The sequence below is a fragment of the Cervus canadensis genome, chromosome 13, assembly GCF_019320065.1.
Source record: "Cervus canadensis isolate Bull #8, Minnesota chromosome 13, ASM1932006v1, whole genome shotgun sequence".
Lineage (NCBI taxonomy): Eukaryota > Metazoa > Chordata > Mammalia > Artiodactyla > Cervidae > Cervus > Cervus canadensis.
This window is the reverse complement of record NC_057398.1, coordinates 28,421,305-28,439,638: the sequence shown is the minus strand read 5'-3', so window position 1 is coordinate 28,439,638 and position 18,334 is coordinate 28,421,305. Positions and strand designations below refer to the sequence as shown.

General features: G+C 51.0%; 1 protein-coding gene across 1 annotated transcript in view; it reads right to left on the bottom strand.

The window, feature by feature from the left end:
* Positions 1–2,782: 2,782 nt before the first annotated feature.
* The window catches only part of TTLL10 (tubulin tyrosine ligase like 10), a 30,154-nt gene continuing 14,602 nt past the window's right edge, over positions 2,783–18,334 (bottom strand). Inside the window, 6 exon segments of the mRNA XM_043486132.1 lie at positions 2,783–5,195; positions 5,460–5,553; positions 5,901–6,017; positions 16,150–16,290; positions 16,822–16,993; positions 17,937–18,108. Of these exon segments, the coding sequence (XP_043342067.1) occupies positions 4,747–5,195; positions 5,460–5,553; positions 5,901–6,017; positions 16,150–16,290; positions 16,822–16,993; positions 17,937–18,108 (1,145 nt within the window). The 3' untranslated portion in view covers positions 2,783–4,746.

The window sequence follows — 18,334 nt, the reverse complement described above, 5'->3', positions numbered from 1 at the left end:
CCTAAGTGGATGTGTGCTGGGGGAGAAGGGACAGGTTCTGGATTTTCCCCCACCAGTGCTCACAGTCCCTTCCTAGCCGAGGTGGGAGTGGGGGTGGGGCTGAAGCAGGACCGTTACAGTCCTCGGCACAAGCCCTCAGCTGGGACCACAGGGGAGGCATGTTTTGCTGGACCCTGCCCTCTGTGCCTCTTGGCTGCCCTGTCCAAACCCAGTCTCCGGTGGTTGGCCAGGCAGTTGCTCGGGCAGCCGGGTCCTTGGTGTGTGTGGGTCTCTGTGCCATGGGTGCTCCAGACTCTGGTTCCAGGCTGGCTGCACGTCCTGCTGGTCCCAGTGGGGTACCTGCCCTTGGGTCATTGGGCCCCAATCTGGGGCAAGGTAAGTTTCCGCCCACACTTCCTGGTGGATGTGGGCAGCCTCAAAATGGCCTGGTTCTAGCCCTCTGTCCCAATCCCTCCTGTTGGCCTCCACCACCTCATAGGGCCCTCGCTCTTGGGGCACTGTCCTGGGGTCTTGCCCAGTGGAGGCGAGCAGTGTTTTTCAGTCTCTTGACATGATACCTGGGGAGTCTGATAAGGTCTCCATGGCATCCCCGGCGTGGCTGGCAGGCCAGTGGAGACCGGTCTTGGCAGCGGCCCTCTCCAGGTGTCAGTACACCTGGCCCCCTGCTGTCTGTGGCCCCAAGTGTTCTAGCACTGTCCCCCTCTCCCCTGCTCACCGAGCCCTCCCCACCCACCTGCACGCGGCCCAGGAGAGCCCCTTGATTCACTAGTCCCCACCCCCACCTAGTTCCAGGGGTGCAGGTGGGCCCAGCTCAGAGCAGGAAGTGGAGGGGAGAGGGGCTCTGCGCCCTGCATTCCACCCCTTGTGGGGCACAGCCTGCTTCCGCCTGGAAGGAGGGGCGTGGCCAGCTCATGACCACTCACAGGGGGAGAACAACCCCCTCAGCCGCTTCTCTCTGCCTGCCCCTGGGGTCCTAGCTCTGGGGGCCCAGGGAGCTAACCAGCTGCCACACCCATAGGCTCCTCCTCTGCCCTCAAGCCAGATCTCCTGTCCCCCGCCAACCCTCACCCACCCGCCTCCAGAAAGGCCCTCCTCATCGCCGTCACCTGGGTCCCTTGACTGCCCCTCCCCCACCTGCGGGGAAGGGGTCCCCATCCTGGCTCAGCCCCCTGCTAAGGCCAGGAGTCAGGTCCTAGACAGCCTCGTGGGCGGGAGCGTGTTCCGCTGACTCAGCGCGGAAAGTCCTCACAGGAGGCCATCCGGCGTGGTAGGAGTACCCGGAAAGTCAGCCTGTGGGTGGGGAGGTGACGCCAGGTGGTGGGGTGATGTGGAGCGAGCGGGGGATTCCTGCTCTGCAGCGGGCAGGGGACAGGGGGATTTGCCCAGCTCAGCGCAGGGCCTGGAAGAGGGAGGCCAGGCTTGCGGGGGAGTGGGTGGCGAGGAGGACTCAGGGAGCCCCTGCCACTGGACTGGGCCCACCCTCCACGCTCCCCTCCTCCCTGCAGAGTGCCTCTGCCCCACCAGCCCTGCCCACTACTGGTCACCCCAGCTCCCTCCGCTCACTCCCTGTTCTCCCCACTCCTGGACTCATGTCCTTCCCTGGCAACCTCCTGGGAGCTGATAGCAAGCTGGACCTGAGTTGAACTGAGGCGCCCCAGCTGAAATCCCACAGAGCAGGAAGGGGCGTGGAGGGGCTTGGCTGAGGGGAGGCAGGAGGCTCAGGTGGGTTGCCCAGGGCCGGGTGTGCCCAGGGGAGGCCTGAGCAAGTCCAGGTTGGGAGGAGGGAGGCCCCGGGTGGGCCTGGGATGCAGAGCTCAGGGCAGCGGGAGGCACAGGAGACTCAAGAGTGCTGATATGTGGGGAACGGAGGGGGCTGGTGTGTTGAGGGGCTCCCACCCCCTCCTCCTCAGCCCAGTGTGCTGAGATGGGCATAGGTATAGGTCACCAAGCCCAAGAATGACCCGAAGATTAGATTCTGCCCAGACCAGCTCCAGCCCCTTGCTGCTCCCCCCGGGAACTCCCCAACCCCAACCAGAGAGGCTCTCCAGCTGCTTAGCTCCTCCCCGGTCAGGCTCCGGGGTGTGTGTGCAGCCTCAGATAAGGGCCCAGAGGCCATCCTCTGTTCCCAGAAGTGCTTCCGGCCACAGCAGCATCCCACCCAGCCACAGCACCTCACCTTGTTTGAAAAGGCCCCTGACCCCCCACCCCCTCCTTCCCTGAGATCTGGACTCAGCCAGTGTGGGACACCTTCCCAAGCAGACAGACACACCCATAGTGGGCATAGGGAGGGAACCTGTCCTAGACAGAACCGGATGTCTACCCTCGGCCCCAGTCCTAGGGCAGCTTCAGGGGGCTGTCCAAGGGCAGGTGGCCCCTGCCTGCCCCCTCACCAATCAGATAGGTCCATGGTGCTAAGTCTGGCCATTCAAGGGCCCTGACCTGGAATTGGGGCCATCACTCCCCTCAGTCCCCACCATGGTTTCAGCACCATGGCCTCTCCTCTGCAACTGGGCTGAGCTCTGGCTCTGCAGTGATTTTCAGGGCCCCGAACCCCCACTTCCCAATAAGAAGTGGCCATGCTCCATGGAGGGGAGTCTTTCCAGAGACATTGATTTGGGCCATGGCTGTTCCAACCCCTCTATTTGGAGACACATTTCAGGGAAGAGGGGTTTGAGGGGGGTCCTCTGAGTCCTGTGGGCTCTTTAGTGGAAACATATTCCTGACTGCCAGGGACTGCAGGAGGATCCAGATAGGGGGCAAGGATGTGGCCATCACCTCTGGGGATGAACGAGCAGCAAGATAACCTCATTTATTGTCACCCAGGTTCTCCGGGTACCAGGGGCCCAAGAGCTACAGACAGTCCAGGGTTTGGGGTTGCCTGGGGATGGGGGCCCAGTAAGGACATGCACGTCTCACCCCACCATGGTCCCTGGGGGCCACTGCACCCACTCAGGGCCCAGGGACAGTGGAGGCCTCAGGCCAGCTTCCCCTCCAGTGTCAGGTCATCTCTGCAGATACTGCCTTGACTGGCTGGGGATCAGTCCTGCTGGAGGAGAGCTGGAACATCCAGGGGGCAGCACTGTTCTACCACGGGCCAAGTCATGAGCCCCAGGACAGCGTGGGCGAAGGCCCTGTGGGCAGGATGTGAGGAAGGGGCAGAAGAGGCCTGGAGGCTGAGACATGGGGTATAGAGGCCCCTCAGGGCGACCAGGGGCTGAGCCTGAGGTGACATGGCTGTGCAGTGACCTTTACCCCAGTAAGGAAAGACTGGTACAGACCCTGAAGACACTGATGTGGGTGCGCTCTGCCCACCCAGGGGGCCACCTCTCCCTGATGGAGACTGGTTTTCACCCTCCCCAGCCTCGGGGTGCAGAGCTGGCCCCTGGGCTGCGGAAGTGGCAGTGCTGAGCTTGATGCCTCATGGAGAGCCCATCAGACACGCTGGGTGGGCTTGTCACACGGTGACAAGCATGCTTCTGGCCTGGGGACCCGACACTCCTGGCCACAGCAGCAGGACGAGGAGGGAGTGCAGTGGTGGGGATGCGTGGGTGAGCTGTGAGTGACAGGGCAGCTTGGTCCTGGCCTGGGTCCTCACTGGCTCTGTGACCCGGGAGGACTGTCTCTACCTCTCAGGCCCAGGTTACATTTGGCTCTTCTCTCCCTGACTCCCTGACTGACTGCACATCTCCGTGGACTGGCCAGTGGCTCAGCTGCCCTCTAGCTTGCTCTGGCCCTTGCTCCCCTGGGAAAGGAGTGGGAGGGGCAATGGGGGAGGGGAAGACAAGCCCCATTGCCCGTTAGGTCCTACCCATACTCCAATGCAGAGCAGAACAAGGGTCCCAGCAGCCCCTCCCACCTGTGGTGGAGCCCACTGGGGTCACAAGTGAGGGTGGGCAGGACAGGGGGAGGGCATGTGACTTGGTGGTGACTGATGGGAGAGGGGAGGGCGGGGTATGTGAAAGGCAGGGCAGGAGGAGGGGTGCCAGCTGCAGTGGGCATAGGGGTGGGCCTGGACTGGGGTCGGTGTGGGATGGTGGGTGTGGAGAGGGGATTATGGCTGATCCAGGATGCTTGGTGGTAGCAGGTTTCTCCCAGCAGCCTCGAGGTTGGGGCCACAAGGAACATGGGGACATGCTGGCTCGGCACACCCCTCAGGGCGCCTTCCTGCACAACCACGCACTTGTTGCCCACAGCCTGAGTCCTTGGGGCCTCTGCGATGCTCTGCCTGCTGTATAGCTCCCACCGTGGCACGGTTGGGGAGCTCAGGGCCCTGGTGCTCTGAAGCCCCAGAAAGGAGCTGAGCCTGGGCAGGGTGGGGCCTGGTGTGAAAAAGCGCTCCTATGGGGATCTGGAGGGGCCCCTGGGGACTCAGACCCTTGCCTGGGAGACACTGGCTGCCTTTCCCAGGGACCGCAGACTAGGCAGCCGGGGTAGGTAACCTGTGAGGCTGCAGGGGCCCAGGGTCCGGATGGAGGCAGGCTATAGGTGACGCCTGGGGGCCCAGAAACTGGAGAGCTTCACCGGATGGAAGCAGCCCATGGTGGGCAAAGTCAGGGGTTCAGATTCGGCGGCTCATCCCTCGACCCCCATGTTCCCCCAAGAACGGGTCCCAGCAGTGAAGTAGCGACTCGCGGGGTTCAGGGAGGCTGCCAGCGGGGGTCTTGGGGCCGGGTGTGCGGGGCAGAGGCCGTGCTTGTAACAAAGTAGCTTTTATAGGTCCCTGGGAGAGAGCTGGTAGCCCGCCCACTAGGAGCCGCGATGGCCCGCGGTCTTGCGCTCCTCTTCTGCCGGCCCCGGGGAAAGCTCCCGTACCCGGTCCTCGTCGCCCACTCGCGGCTGCCCACCGCCCTGGGCCTCGGGGCCTCCACTCAGGGCGCCGTCGGGGGCGGGGACGGGAGGCCGGGGGCGCCGCTGCGCGGAGGAGGGCCGCCCTGGCCCTCTGCCGAGGTCCCGGTGTGGCGCGGGCCTGCGCGCGCCCGGCCTGTCGGTGGCGCGGAGCAGGGGGGGCTCGAGGGGCGCGGCGTCGCAGGTGGGCCGAAGTGGGGGCAGCGGCGGGCGGGGGACGTTGCGGGAGCCCCCCAGGCACGGCCACAGGTCCGTCTCGCCGTTGTGCAGGAGCACGAAGCGGCGCTGGGACAGCAGTGGTAGCATCTTTTCGCTGCGTAGGCTCTTCTGGAAGGTCTCGAGCGCCAGGTCTGAGGAGGAGTCGAGGGTGAGCGGGATGTGGAGCGGGGAAGGGCGGTGGGGGGGATGGGGGGACCCTCCACCCCGTCTGGAGGTGACAGGGTGGTGAGGGGTGGGATGGCACCACGCTGGCGGGGAGGTGGGGGCATAAGCAGAGGCTGGGGTTGCCACGCAGCCCTCAGGGTGCTGGAGAACTGGGTTTGTGGGCGTCTGAACTTGCAGAGAGCATGTGCAGGCAGAGGGGGGCAGTTTGAGGGTCCTGGGGGGTGGCTCACCCAGGGTCTCCATGACCACGCCGGGAATCACTTCTTTCAGGACTTCACAGTTGGTGTGCAGGGCGGGGTTGGAGTTCATTTCCAGCAGCCACACCTGGGCCCAACACTGCTCAGCATCCCGCCCCACCTACCACTTGGCCAGGAGAAAGCTGAGACCCTGGTCCCCATTAAGCCACGTGACCATCAGGTCACTTCTTTTCCATGACCTCACTCCCCCAGTTGCCCAAGGGGCTGAGACTCTTGAGGGTCTGAGAGTCTGGCCTTAGGAGCCACCCCAGCTGTAGGAGGAGTGAAACCTTATGGACACACCACCTCCAGGGCTAGGGAGGGCACCTGACTGCCCACCCCAGGGGCCTGCCTGAGTGGTCAGGTGTGCACAGAGGGCCCCTGCCTCCTGCACCTGCCTGCCAGGCCCACCCCCCTGGAAAGCCTCAGCAGCACCTTAAAGTTTTCATCGATCAAGAAGTCACAGCCGATAAGGTCAAAGTAGCCCAGCTTGCACTCCAGCTTGGCTTTGACGGCCAGGAAACAGTGGGCCATGATCTGCTGCATTCGCTTCTGTGGGTGGGGTGCGGAGGCGGGGATAGGACGTCACCTGTGGGCCTTGATTACACCCTCCAAGCCTGAGCAGCCACAGCCCATCCCTCACCTGTGCTCCCACCGTGCCCATATTTATGCATCCAACAAATGTATGGCCCTCCTATTGTGTGACAGATACTGGACTGGTGTGGCAGGAGAGTGGAGAGAGCTTCCGAGGAGTCTCTGCCCTTGAGCAGTTCACTCGTAGGAGAGAGACAAAAAACTTGATGTGTAAATCATTATGCACTTTGTATGGTGCACAAAGCCACACATGCTAAAGCAGGGGAAGCTAAACAGGGTGAGAGGTGGGGGGTTCGGGGTGGTGGGGAAAGGGGTATGATCCAGGTGGGCCTCATTGAGAAAAGAGTGAGTAACAGGTGAAGATGGAAGGGGGGAGCTGTGGGATGGGGATGGGACACCTGGCGGGAGCAACAGCTGTAAGTTCAAGCATGCCCAAGGTGTCAGAGGACCAGGGTGATGCTGCTGTGGCTGGAGCAAGCTAGGGAGCAGCAGGAGATGAGACCAGAGTGGCACCAGTCACTTCTCAGGGTGTGGGAAGACCTTGTCTGTGGAAGGTGGTACACAGGAGGGCGTATCTGACCCGTGCCCTCACAGGGTCCTCAGGTTGCTATGCTGAGAGAGACTGAAGGGGCCTGTTGCAAGGGTCTAGGTGAGAAATATGCTGGCTTGTAGAAGCAGAGGTGGTGGGATGGATGCTAGGTCTATTTTGGGGTAAAGCCAATGCAACTGATGAAAGGATATGAGCTGTGAAACAAGAATGAAGGGCTATCTCTAGATGTTTGGTCTGAGACTCTGGGAGGATGGAGCCCTCATCAACCGAGAAGGAGAGGAGGCCCTGGAGGCTGAGACCTCCGTGAGCTTGCAGACGGGGTGCTGATAGGCTTTAGTTCAAGATCAGGAGAGTGGTCAGGGTCCATGTTTAATATGGAATTTTAAGCACATAGATGGAATTTAAAGTCAGGGGATGTCTGAGAAAGAGAAACGTCATATGACATCCCTTATATAAGCAATGATACAGATGAACTTACAAAACAGAAAGAGACCCACAGATTTAGAGAACAAACATGGTTGCTGGTGGAATGGAGCAGGGAAGGGATAGTTAGGGAGTTTGGGATGGTCATGTACACTCTGTTATATTTAAAATGGAAAACCAACAAGGACCTACTGTATAGCACAAATAACTTTGCCCAACATTATGTGGCAGCATGGATGGGAGGTGAGTTTGGGGGAGAATGGATACATGTATAGATTCAGCTGAATTCCTTTGCTATTCACCAGAAACTATCACAGCATTGTTTGTTAATTGGCTTTACCCCAATACAAAATAAGTTTTTAAAAAAATAAAGTCAAGTGATATCTGATAAAGACAAAGAGTAGATAAAAGCAGATAAAGAGTAGAGCCAGGCTGGACACTGGGCTCCAGAGAGCCATGGTAGGGAGCCCCACAGGGGGCTAAGAGGAAGTGAGCAAGGTCCTGGAAGCCATGGGGAGTGAGGAGCTATGTCCAAAGCTGGCTGACAGGTCAGGGAGAAGAGGACCAGGACTGACCCCTGAGTTTGACAACATGGAGGTCACTCTGGTGAGCATTTCAATGAGACAACAGGGAGAAGCCTTGCTGAGCAGGATCAAGAGAGACGAGAGCATCACAAAATGGGCAGAGGAAGGGGTCCAGAGATAAGCCATTCCATAAAAACAGCCAAAATGGGCCAAATTTGTCAAAATTAACCTTAGAATGCTGGAAATTAACCGAAAGTGTTCAGCCACCTGAAGAATGTTTATTCAAATAGATCTTGCATCTTGGTAGGAACAGCAGGTTTTGTAGTAGTTTAACCTGCTCTAATACTATTCCCTGCATCCCAGCTCAATGCCTTGAAAAAAGCCTACATTCTTGGTACTGGAGATAGCAGGATTAATCTGTTTGGCAGAGGAGTATAGTCATTTGTTTTGATGTCTGATGTTTCCTTGGAAGACCTCACTTGAACTAAAGGAAAATACAGGAACAATGTCTTACCAAATAGAGAATATCGCTGAAGAGACAGAAATTATAAATGAGAGCTGAACAGAAATTCTGGATTTGAAAAGTATAATAATTGAACAAGACATTTGAGTTGTTTGAAGATAGATCAGTTGAGATTATCCAGTCTAAGGAACAGAAAGTCAAAGGAATGAAGAAAAATGAAGTTACAGAGATCTATGGAAAGAGATCTAGAAAGAGAGTAAAGGAAGAGGCAGGAAGAATATTTAAAGAAATAATGGTAGTGGGACTTCTCAAATTTGATGAAAAAGAATTTACACATTTAAGGCCAATGAGCTCCAAGTAGGATAAGCTCAAAAAGATCCATCATATTATAAGCAAACTTTTTAAAGACAAAGACAAACAGAGGATGTTGAAATCAGCAAATAGAAGTGGCTTATCATAAGGGCTTCTCAATAAGACGAGCAACCAATTTCCCATTAAAAACCATGGAGTCCAGAAGGCAGTGGGTTGACATGTTCAAAATACTGAAAGAAAAATAAAACTGCCAACCAAGAATTGTATATACAGCAAAATTATCCTTCAAAAATAAAAAAGAAATTAAGACATTCCCAAATTTAAAAAACATAGATTATCAGCAGTAGAACATTTCTACAGTCCTTTGGACTGAAATGAGAGGACACTAGACAATAATTTGAATTCACATTAAGAAATTAAGAGCATCCATGAGGTAACTACATCAGTTCAGTTCAGTCACTCAGTTGTGTCCAACTCTGCAAGTCCATGGACTGCACGCAGCATGCCAGGCTTCCCTGTCCATCACAAACTCCTGGAGCTTGCTCAAACTCATGTCCATCAAGTCAGTGATGCCTTCCAACCATCTCATCCTCTGTTGTCCCCTTCTCCTCCTGCCTTCAATCTTTCCCAGCATCAGTGTCTTTTCTGATGAGTCTGGTCTTCGCATCAGCTGGCCAAAGTGTTGGAGGTTCAGCTTCAGCATCAGTCCTTCCAATGAATATTCAGGACTGATTTCCTTTAGGATTGACTGGTTGGATCTCCTTGTCCAAGGGACTCTGAAGAGTCTTCTCCAACACCACAGTTCAAAAGCATCAATTCTTTGGTGCTCAGCTTTCTTTATGGTCCAACTCTCACATCGATATATGACTGCTGGAAAAACCATAGCTTTGACTAGATGGACCTTTGTCAGCAAAGTAAAGTCTCTGCTCTTTAATATACTGTCTAGTTTGGTCATAGCTTTTCTTCCAAGGAGCAAGCGTCTTTTAATCTCATGGCTTTAGTCACCATCTGCAGTGATTTTGGAGCCCAAGAAAATAAAGTCTGTCACTGTTTCCATTGTTTTGTAAATAACTACATAGTTAAATATAAAAGACACTACACATTTATTTTTTAGTAATTGCCTTTTTCCTTCTGTTTTATTTAAAAGACAATTGCATAAAACAATAACTATGAATCTATGCTGATGGACAGTAACAGCATAAATGAAGAGACAGAGCTATATAGGAAAAAATAAAAAAAAAACCACTATTGAAATTAACTTGGTTTGAATCCAAACTAGATAGTTTTAAATTAAGATGTTAATGGTAATCCCAAGGGCAGCAATAAGAAAATAACTCAAAAATTTATAGCGAAAGAAATACTAGAAATGGTACATTAGAAAATATTTAACACAAAAGTAGGTAGTAATGGAGAAACAAACAAACAGATATAAGATATATAGAAAATAGCAAAAGATCAGATGTAAATCCTAACTTATCAGTAATTATATTAAATGCAAATGGATTAAGCTTTCCAATAAAAGACAAAGATTGGCAGAATGCATCCCCCCACCCCCCAGATGCTTTCTGTGAGACTCACTTTAGATTCAAAGACAAAGATAGGTTGAAAGTCAAAGAATAAAAAAAAAGATATATCAGGCAAAAAGTAACCAAAAGAGAGCTGGAACATCTGTACAAATGTCAGAGAAAATAGAGTTTAAGATGAAAATTGAAGACATTAAGAAAAAAGAGAATATTTTCTAATGATAAATCAAGAACATGTAATAATTATACATTCACCTAACAACAGAGCCTAAAAATATATGAAGCAAAAACTGACAGAACTGAAAGAAATAGACAATTCAATAATAATAGTTGGGGACTTCATTGTGCCATTTTCAATGATAGAACAGCTATACAGAAGATCAATAAGTAAATACAAGACTTGAACAACACTATGAATCACTACCCTGAAAGATACCTATAGAACTCTCCACTCAACAGCAGACTACACATTCTTCTCCAGTGTGCATGGAACATTTTTTAGGATAGACAGTATGTTGAAACATAAAATAGGGACTTCGCTGGTGGTCCAGTGGTTAAGAAGTGGTTATCTGCCAAGGCGGGTTTGATCTCTGGACCAGGAAGATCCCACATGCCAAGGGGCAACTAAATCTATACACCACAGCTACTGAGTCCATGCTCTAGAGCCTGTACTCCACAACAAGAGAAGCCACCACAATGAGAAGCTTGTGCATCACAACAAAGAGTAGCCCCCACTTGCTGCAAGTAAAGAAAGTCCTCACTCAGCAATGAAGACTCAGCAGCATATTTAAAGGACAATATGCTATGTCTGAGTGAGATCTATCCCAGAAATGCAAGAGTGATTCATTTAACACATGAGGGACTTCTCTGGAGGTCCAGCGGTTAAGACTCCCAAGTTTCCAATGCTGGGGGCATGGATTTGATCCTTTGTCAGGGAAGTAAGATTCCCGTGTGCCTCATAGCACAGCACCCGCCCCCCCCCACACAAAAAAAAAGAGAAAGAGAATGAAGCTACAGCAACTCAAACAGTGTGGTGCTGGCTTAAAGACAGACACACACATCAATAAAATAGAGTTAAGAGTCTGGAAATAAAACATGAAACAAGTTTTAATACTTTTTAAAGGGTTGAAGTCATGCAAAGTATGTTTTCTGACCACAATGGAATGAAATTAGAAATCAATAGGAGAAAGAAAATTAGAAAATTCACAAATGTATGGAAGATAACACACTCTTAAGCAACAAATGAAAGCAGAATGCACGAAATCTTATGGGATGCAATAAAAGCAGTGCTCAAAGGGAAATTATGACTGTAAATGCCTATATTAAACAGGAAGAAAGATCTCAAATCAAATCAATAAGCCAATCTTCAACCCTAAGGAAAAAAAGAGAGAGAAAACTAAACCCAAAGCAAGTAGAATAAGGAAATAATAAAAATTAGAGTGAATATAAGTGGAATTAGAGAATAGAAAGCAATAGAGAAAATCAATGAAACCAAAAGCTGGCTCTTTGAAAAAATCAACAAAACTGACAAACCCTTAGCTAAACTGACCAAGAAAGAGAGGAAAGAAGATTTAAATTACTAAAATCCAGAAAGAAAGACCTTGGGGCTTTCCTGGTGGTCCAGTGGTTAAGACTCTATGCTGCCAGTGCAGGGGGGCATGGGTTTGATACCTGGCCCTGGTGGCTCAGACGGTAGTCTGCCCACAATGCAGGAGACCCAGGTTCGATCCCTGGCTCAGAAAGATCCCCTGGAGAAGGAAATGGCAACCCAATCCAGTATTCTTGCCTGGAAAATTCCATGGACAGAGGAGCCTGGTGGGCTTCAGTCCATGGGGTTGCGAAGAGTTGGACATGAGTGAGTGACTAACACTTTCACTTTCAACGTCAGGGAACTAAGATACAATATGCCAGGTGGTGTGGCCAAAAGAGTAAAAAAAATTTTTTTTTTAAAGAAAGACTTTATGAAAAGGATTATAATTGTTCATAAAATACCACGAGCAACCTATATTCCAAAGAAATTAGGTAACTTAGAAGAAATGGAAAAATTCCTAGAAAGACAAACTGATAAACTTGACCCAAGAAGAAATAGATAATCTTAGTTACCTCTAACAAATAAAGGTTGAGTTAGTAATAATAATAAAAATAATCCTTCCCACAAAAAAAGGCCACAGTAAAGTGGCTTGACTGGTGAATTCTTCCAAATATTTAAGGGCTCCCTGGTGGCTCAGATGGTAAAGAATCTGCCTGTAAAGCAAGAGACCTGGGTTTGATCCCTGGGTCAGGAATATCTCCTGGAGAAGAGAATGGCTACTAACTCCGGTATTCTTGCCTGGAGAATTCCATGGACAGAGGATCTTGGTGGGCTACAGTCCATGGGATTGCAAAGAGTCAGACACAACTGAGCAACTAACATGGCACATTTCACAAACTACAAATATAGAATAGAAGGGAACATGTTCAAAACCAAATAGACAATAATGCTGTGGGCCAACATTGCTTATGAGGGTACACACAAATATTAAACGAAGTACTCAGAAACCCAATTCAGCAGCATATTTAAAGGACAATATGCTATGTCTGAGTGAGATCTATCCCAGAAATGCAAGAGTGATTCATTTAACACATGAGGGACTTCTCTGGAGGTCCAGCGGTTAAGACTCCCAAGTTTCCAATGCTGGGGGCGTGGATTTGATCCTTTGTCAGGGAAGTAAGATTCCCGTGTGCCTCATAGCACAGCACCCGCCCCCCCCCCCACAAAAAAAAAGAGAAAGAGAATGAAGCTACAGCAACTCAAACAGTGTGGTGCTGGCTTAAAGACAGACACACACATCAATAAAATAGAGTTAAGAGTCTGGAAATAAAACATGAAACAAGTTTTAATACTTTTTAAAGGGTTGAAGTCATGCAAAGTATGTTTTCTGACCACAATGGAATGAAATTAGAAATCAATAGGAGAAAGAAAATTAGAAAATTCACAAATGTATGGAAGATAACACACTCTTAAGCAACAAATGAAAGCAGAATGCACGAAATCTTATGGGATGCAATAAAAGCAGTGCTCAAAGGGAAATTATGACTGTAAATGCCTATATTAAACAGGAAGAAAGATCTCAAATCAAATCAATAAGCCAATCTTCAACCCTAAGGAAAAAAAGAGAGAGAAAACTAAACCCAAAGCAAGTAGAATAAGGAAATAATAAAAATTAGAGTGAATATAAGTGGAATTAGAGAATAGAAAGCAATAGAGAAAATCAATGAAACCAAAAGCTGGCTCTTTGAAAAAATCAACAAAACTGACAAACCCTTAGCTAAACTGACCAAGAAAGAGAGGAAAGAAGATTTAAATTACTAAAATCCAGAAAGAAAGACCTTGGGGCTTTCCTGGTGGTCCAGTGGTTAAGACTCTATGCTGCCAGTGCAGGGGGGCATGGGTTTGATACCTGGCCCTGGTGGCTCAGACGGTAGTCTGCCCACAATGCAGGAGACCCAGGTTCGATCCCTGGCTCAGAAAGATCCCCTGGAGAAGGAAATGGCAACCCAATCCAGTATTCTTGCCTGGAAAATTCCATGGACAGAGGAGCCTGGTGGGCTTCAGTCCATGGGGTTGCGAAGAGTTGGACATGAGTGAGTGACTAACACTTTCACTTTCAACGTCAGGGAACTAAGATACAATATGCCAGGTGGTGTGGCCAAAAGAGTAAAAAAAATTTTTTTTTTAAAGAAAGACTTTATGAAAAGGATTATAATTGTTCATAAAATACCACGAGCAACCTATATTCCAAAGAAATTAGGTAACTTAGAAGAAATGGAAAAATTCCTAGAAAGACAAACTGATAAACTTGACCCAAGAAGAAATAGATAATCTTAGTTACCTCTAACAAATAAAGGTTGAGTTAGTAATAATAATAAAAATAATCCTTCCCACAAAAAAAGGCCACAGTAAAGTGGCTTGACTGGTGAATTCTTCCAAATATTTAAGGGCTCCCTGGTGGCTCAGATGGTAAAGAATCTGCCTGTAAAGCAAGAGACCTGGGTTTGATCCCTGGGTCAGGAATATCTCCTGGAGAAGAGAATGGCTACTAACTCCGGTATTCTTGCCTGGAGAATTCCATGGACAGAGGATCTTGGTGGGCTACAGTCCATGGGATTGCAAAGAGTCAGACACAACTGAGCAACTAACATGGCACATTTCACAAACTACAAATATAGAATAGAAGGGAACATGTTCAAAACCAAATAGACAATAATGCTGTGGGCCAACATTGCTTATGAGGGTACACACAAATATTAAACGAAGTACTCAGAAACCCAATTCAGCAGCATATTTAAAGGACAATATGCTATGTCTGAGTGAGATCTATCCCAGAAATGCAAGAGTGATTCATTTAACACATGAGGGACTTCTCTGGAGGTCCAGCGGTTAAGACTCCCAAGTTTCCAATGCTGGGGGCGTGGATTTGATCCTTTGTCAGGGAAGTAGGATTCCCGTGTGCCTCATAGCACAGCACCCGCCCCCCCCCACAAAAAAAAAGAGAAAGAGAATGAAGCTACAGCAACTCAAACAGTGTGGTGCTAGCTTAAAGACAGACACACACATCAATAAAATAGAATTAAGAGTCTGGAAATAAACACATATATATCTGGTCAATTGATTTTCAAAAATTTGCCAAGAACAGTCTGACAGATGGTCCTGGGACAATGGCGTAGCTACACACAAGAGACTGAAGCGGGACACTTACCTCACACCATACACAATAATTAACTCAGAGTTAAAACATAGGACTTTTAGAAGAAACTGCAGATGTATCTTTACAACTTGGATTTGGCAGTGGATTCTTAAATATGACATCAAAGCATGAATAACCAAAGAAAAACAGATAAATTGCACGTCATAAAAATTTAAAACTTTTGTGCAAAAAAGGACGTTATCAGGAATCCCCTGGTGGTCTGGTGGTTAGGATTCTGTACTTCCGTTGCAGAGGGCATTGGTTCAACCCTTGGTTTGGGAACTAAGATCCCGCAAGTTGTGAAACAAATAAAAAAGGACATTATCAAGAAAGTGAAAAGAGAACTCACAGGAGAAAATATTTGCAAATCACAATCTGATAAGGGTATAGCAATCAATAAATAAAGAGCTCTATAGCCTAACAGGGTCTCCCCAGGTGGTGCTAGTGGTAAAGAATCCGCCTGCCAATGCAGAAGATGCAAAAGATATGGGTTTGATCCCTCAGTCAGGAAGATCCCTTGGAGGAGGACACAGCAACCCACTCCAGTATTCTTGCCTGGAGAATACCATGGACAGAAGACCCTGGCGGGCTCAGTCCACGGGGCCGCAAAGAGTTAGATATGACTGAAGTGACTAGGCAAGCATGCATGCACAGCCTAACAAAGAGTGGACAACGGAGGTAACAGAAATTTTTCTAAAGAAGATACAGATATGGCTAAGTACATGAAAAGATGCTCAATATCATTATCATTAGAAAAATGCAAGTCAACCCTGTAATGAGATAATACTCTTTTATACCCACTGGACAACCATTAAACAGAAAGATAGTAAGTATGGGCAAGGATACAGAGAAACTGGAACCATCAGACATTCCTGGTGGGAATGGGAGTGATTGCAGCCACTGTGGAAAATGTTGGCAGTTCTCAAAAAGGTCAACATAAGAGGGACCATGCAACCATGCAGTTCCCTTCCTAGACCTGTATCCAAGAGAACTGAAATACCTGTTCGTGTATGTGAATACTCATAGCAGCATTACTCATGACTGGCAAAAAGTAAAAACAACCCAAATGTCTATCAACTGATGAACGTTTATCCAAACAAATCATGGTCCATTTACACAATGAAATATTATTCAGTCATAAAAAGGAATGAAATGAATCTTGAAAATGTTATGCTCAGTGAAAGAAGCCAGGAAAACCCACATGTTGTGTGATTGCATTGATGTGACATGTCCTGAACAGGGAGATTCATGGGGATGGAGAATGGACTAGTGGTTGCCAGGGGCTGGGGAGGGCAGTGTTGACAGTGTTCTGGAATCAGAGGGTGGTGATCATTGTTCAACTCTATGAATCCACTGAGAATCACTGAACTGTGCACTTTCACAGGGTGACCTTTGTTTTGCATGAATGATCCGTTTGAGAAAGGGAGAGGAGAGGACTCTTAGAGCCAACTGCTGGGGGCACACCCAGAGGCAGCCCCGCCCAGGGACCTGCCTGTGGCCCAGCACCCCCCACCCCGGTCCTGACCCCCATCCCCTCCCCTCGCCAAGTGGGCAGGGCACACACAAACCGTGAAGGTGGTGAAGACCCAGTCTCGCGGGAGGCCCTTGGTCTTGTGGAACTTGTCGTTGATGTAACGGTTGAGGTGCTCCATGCTCCACACCGTGTCCTCCTTGAGCAGCACGTAGAGGGGACTCTTCTTCTGCATGAACTGGGGGGAAGTGCAGCAACTGGAGACCCGTCCCCCACGGAGGCCCCAGTGGAGAGCATCACCCTGATGTTGCCACACCCCCAGGGGGGCCTGCTTCTCCTAGATGCCCTGGGCTGGCCCTGCCACCTGAGACCCTCCCCCAGCAACTCCTACCCTTGAGAAGCCCCCCCAGATCCCTCTGGGGGGCCGCTGCCCAGACGCATCCCATTGATATCCTTCCTTGGAGACCGCTTCCCTTAGCATCTCTGCACTGAGGTCCTCACCAAGACCCTCATCCTCTGCTCCCACCCCTGTGGTGCCTGATCCACACCCAGAGGTGCCTGATCCACACCCAGAGGGAGACAAACTGGGGTGGGGGGTGGCTCATGGCTCTCAGTCCTTTCACAGGGTGTCTGCTGTGGCTGAAGGTGAGAGGCATTGCTGACTGCAGGCAGAGCCAGCTCCAGGCCTGGGCCGTGTCTACAGCTGGGTTCTTGTCTGCATTCTTGAACAGCGATTTTGTCCAAGGCTGCATCTGTGCAGCGCATTTACCTGGTTGGTTAAATGGCCACTGAGGTCACTGGAATGGGGATCATAAAGGCCGAGGGTGAGGCGAGCATAGCCGTGGCCAAAGAAGACCATGTAGGGCATGGCACAGGCGATGAGCAGGTAGGAGCGCACATCAAACTTCTTCCCATCCAGCAGCAGGGGGTTCTTGATGTACCTGGGGAGGTGTGGTCAGCCTGGCCTGGGCCCCTACCTGGACCTCTTAGTTCCCCAGCACCCCTGCCACCTGCCTCAGCTGTGAGCTCTGGGTCCACTACTCCAGTTGAGTGTAATGTCCCCTCATCAGGGGACATTTCTGAGCCTGAACAGGTCAGGGAACTGGGGAGGAGGGCCTGGCCCCTAGAGCTCAGCCTGCCGGTGTATGACTGGGGTACCCCAGGGCACAGCTCTTGTTAGGAGTTGGAGAGGCAGAAGCTGGTTGGCCCCCATGGTCAGGGAAGATTGTCTGAAGGAGGAGGCAGGGATGACCTTGGGCCTTAAAGGGCGGGTGCCTTTGGAGAGACAAGGAGGGATATCCCAGTGGAGAGCACTGAGGTCTGGAGACCCAGAGGCTGGGAGCAGCTGCTTACGGTGACTGACAGCAGTTGTGGCAGGAATGAGGTCCCACAGGTGGAGAGGGAAGTCCAAAGGGAACTTTCTGAGGCTGGACTGTGCCTCTGGTTTGAGGCTGAGGGTCTGGACCTCACCCAGAAGCAGAGGGAGCCCGGGAGGGGGGGTTAGCTCTGCACGAGGGCCTGAAGGCTGCAGCTGGCTGAGGGGGAATGGGGGAGAGGCTGGGGGAGAGGCTGGGCTGCCTGCAGGTCAGTGTGCAGGACCCAGGTCAGGGCACAGCTAACTGAGTGCCCCCTCCCCCACACTGTCCAGGAGCCTGTGGTGTGTGTTGTGGGGGGTGGTGTGTGCAGGACATCTCCTTCCAGCCCTGACAGCAGGAGAAACCCCACCCCTTCCTAGCTACACAGAGGCCCAGCTTGGGGCACTGAACCTTCCACTATGAAGAACTCCTCTTTGGGCCCTGCGACCCCCACGGACCCTCAGAGGCACCAGCGGGCTTGGGTCAGCCCCACCCATTCAACGCCCCTCGTGGGGCCCATGAGCAAAACCTCTGCACGACCCGCGCCTGGGGTGCCCGGAATGGCATCTTGCGGTAGATGGGGTCGTCCTCGATGCTTTGGGTCTTGGCCTGGAGGGTGGTGACTTCCTCCTGGTTCCGGAGCAGAAAGATGCCTTTGCCCTGGTTGGAGGCTGTGGGCTTGCAGATCCACATTTCGGTTTCTGCAGAGAGAGCCATCTGAGCCTGCGGGCTAGATTCTGCCCTGCCCCACCCCTCCCAGCCCTGACTGCTCTCCCAGTCATAGCCCTGCCCACACTCCTAGCCATGGCCTGGAGCCTGCCAGGGCTTAACCTTAACCTCCTTAACCTCCACTAAGGTCCAGCCATGACACCTCCCTAGCATCACCTTAGTACCAGCCTTGTCCTCACCCAGGCTGGCTCCACCCTT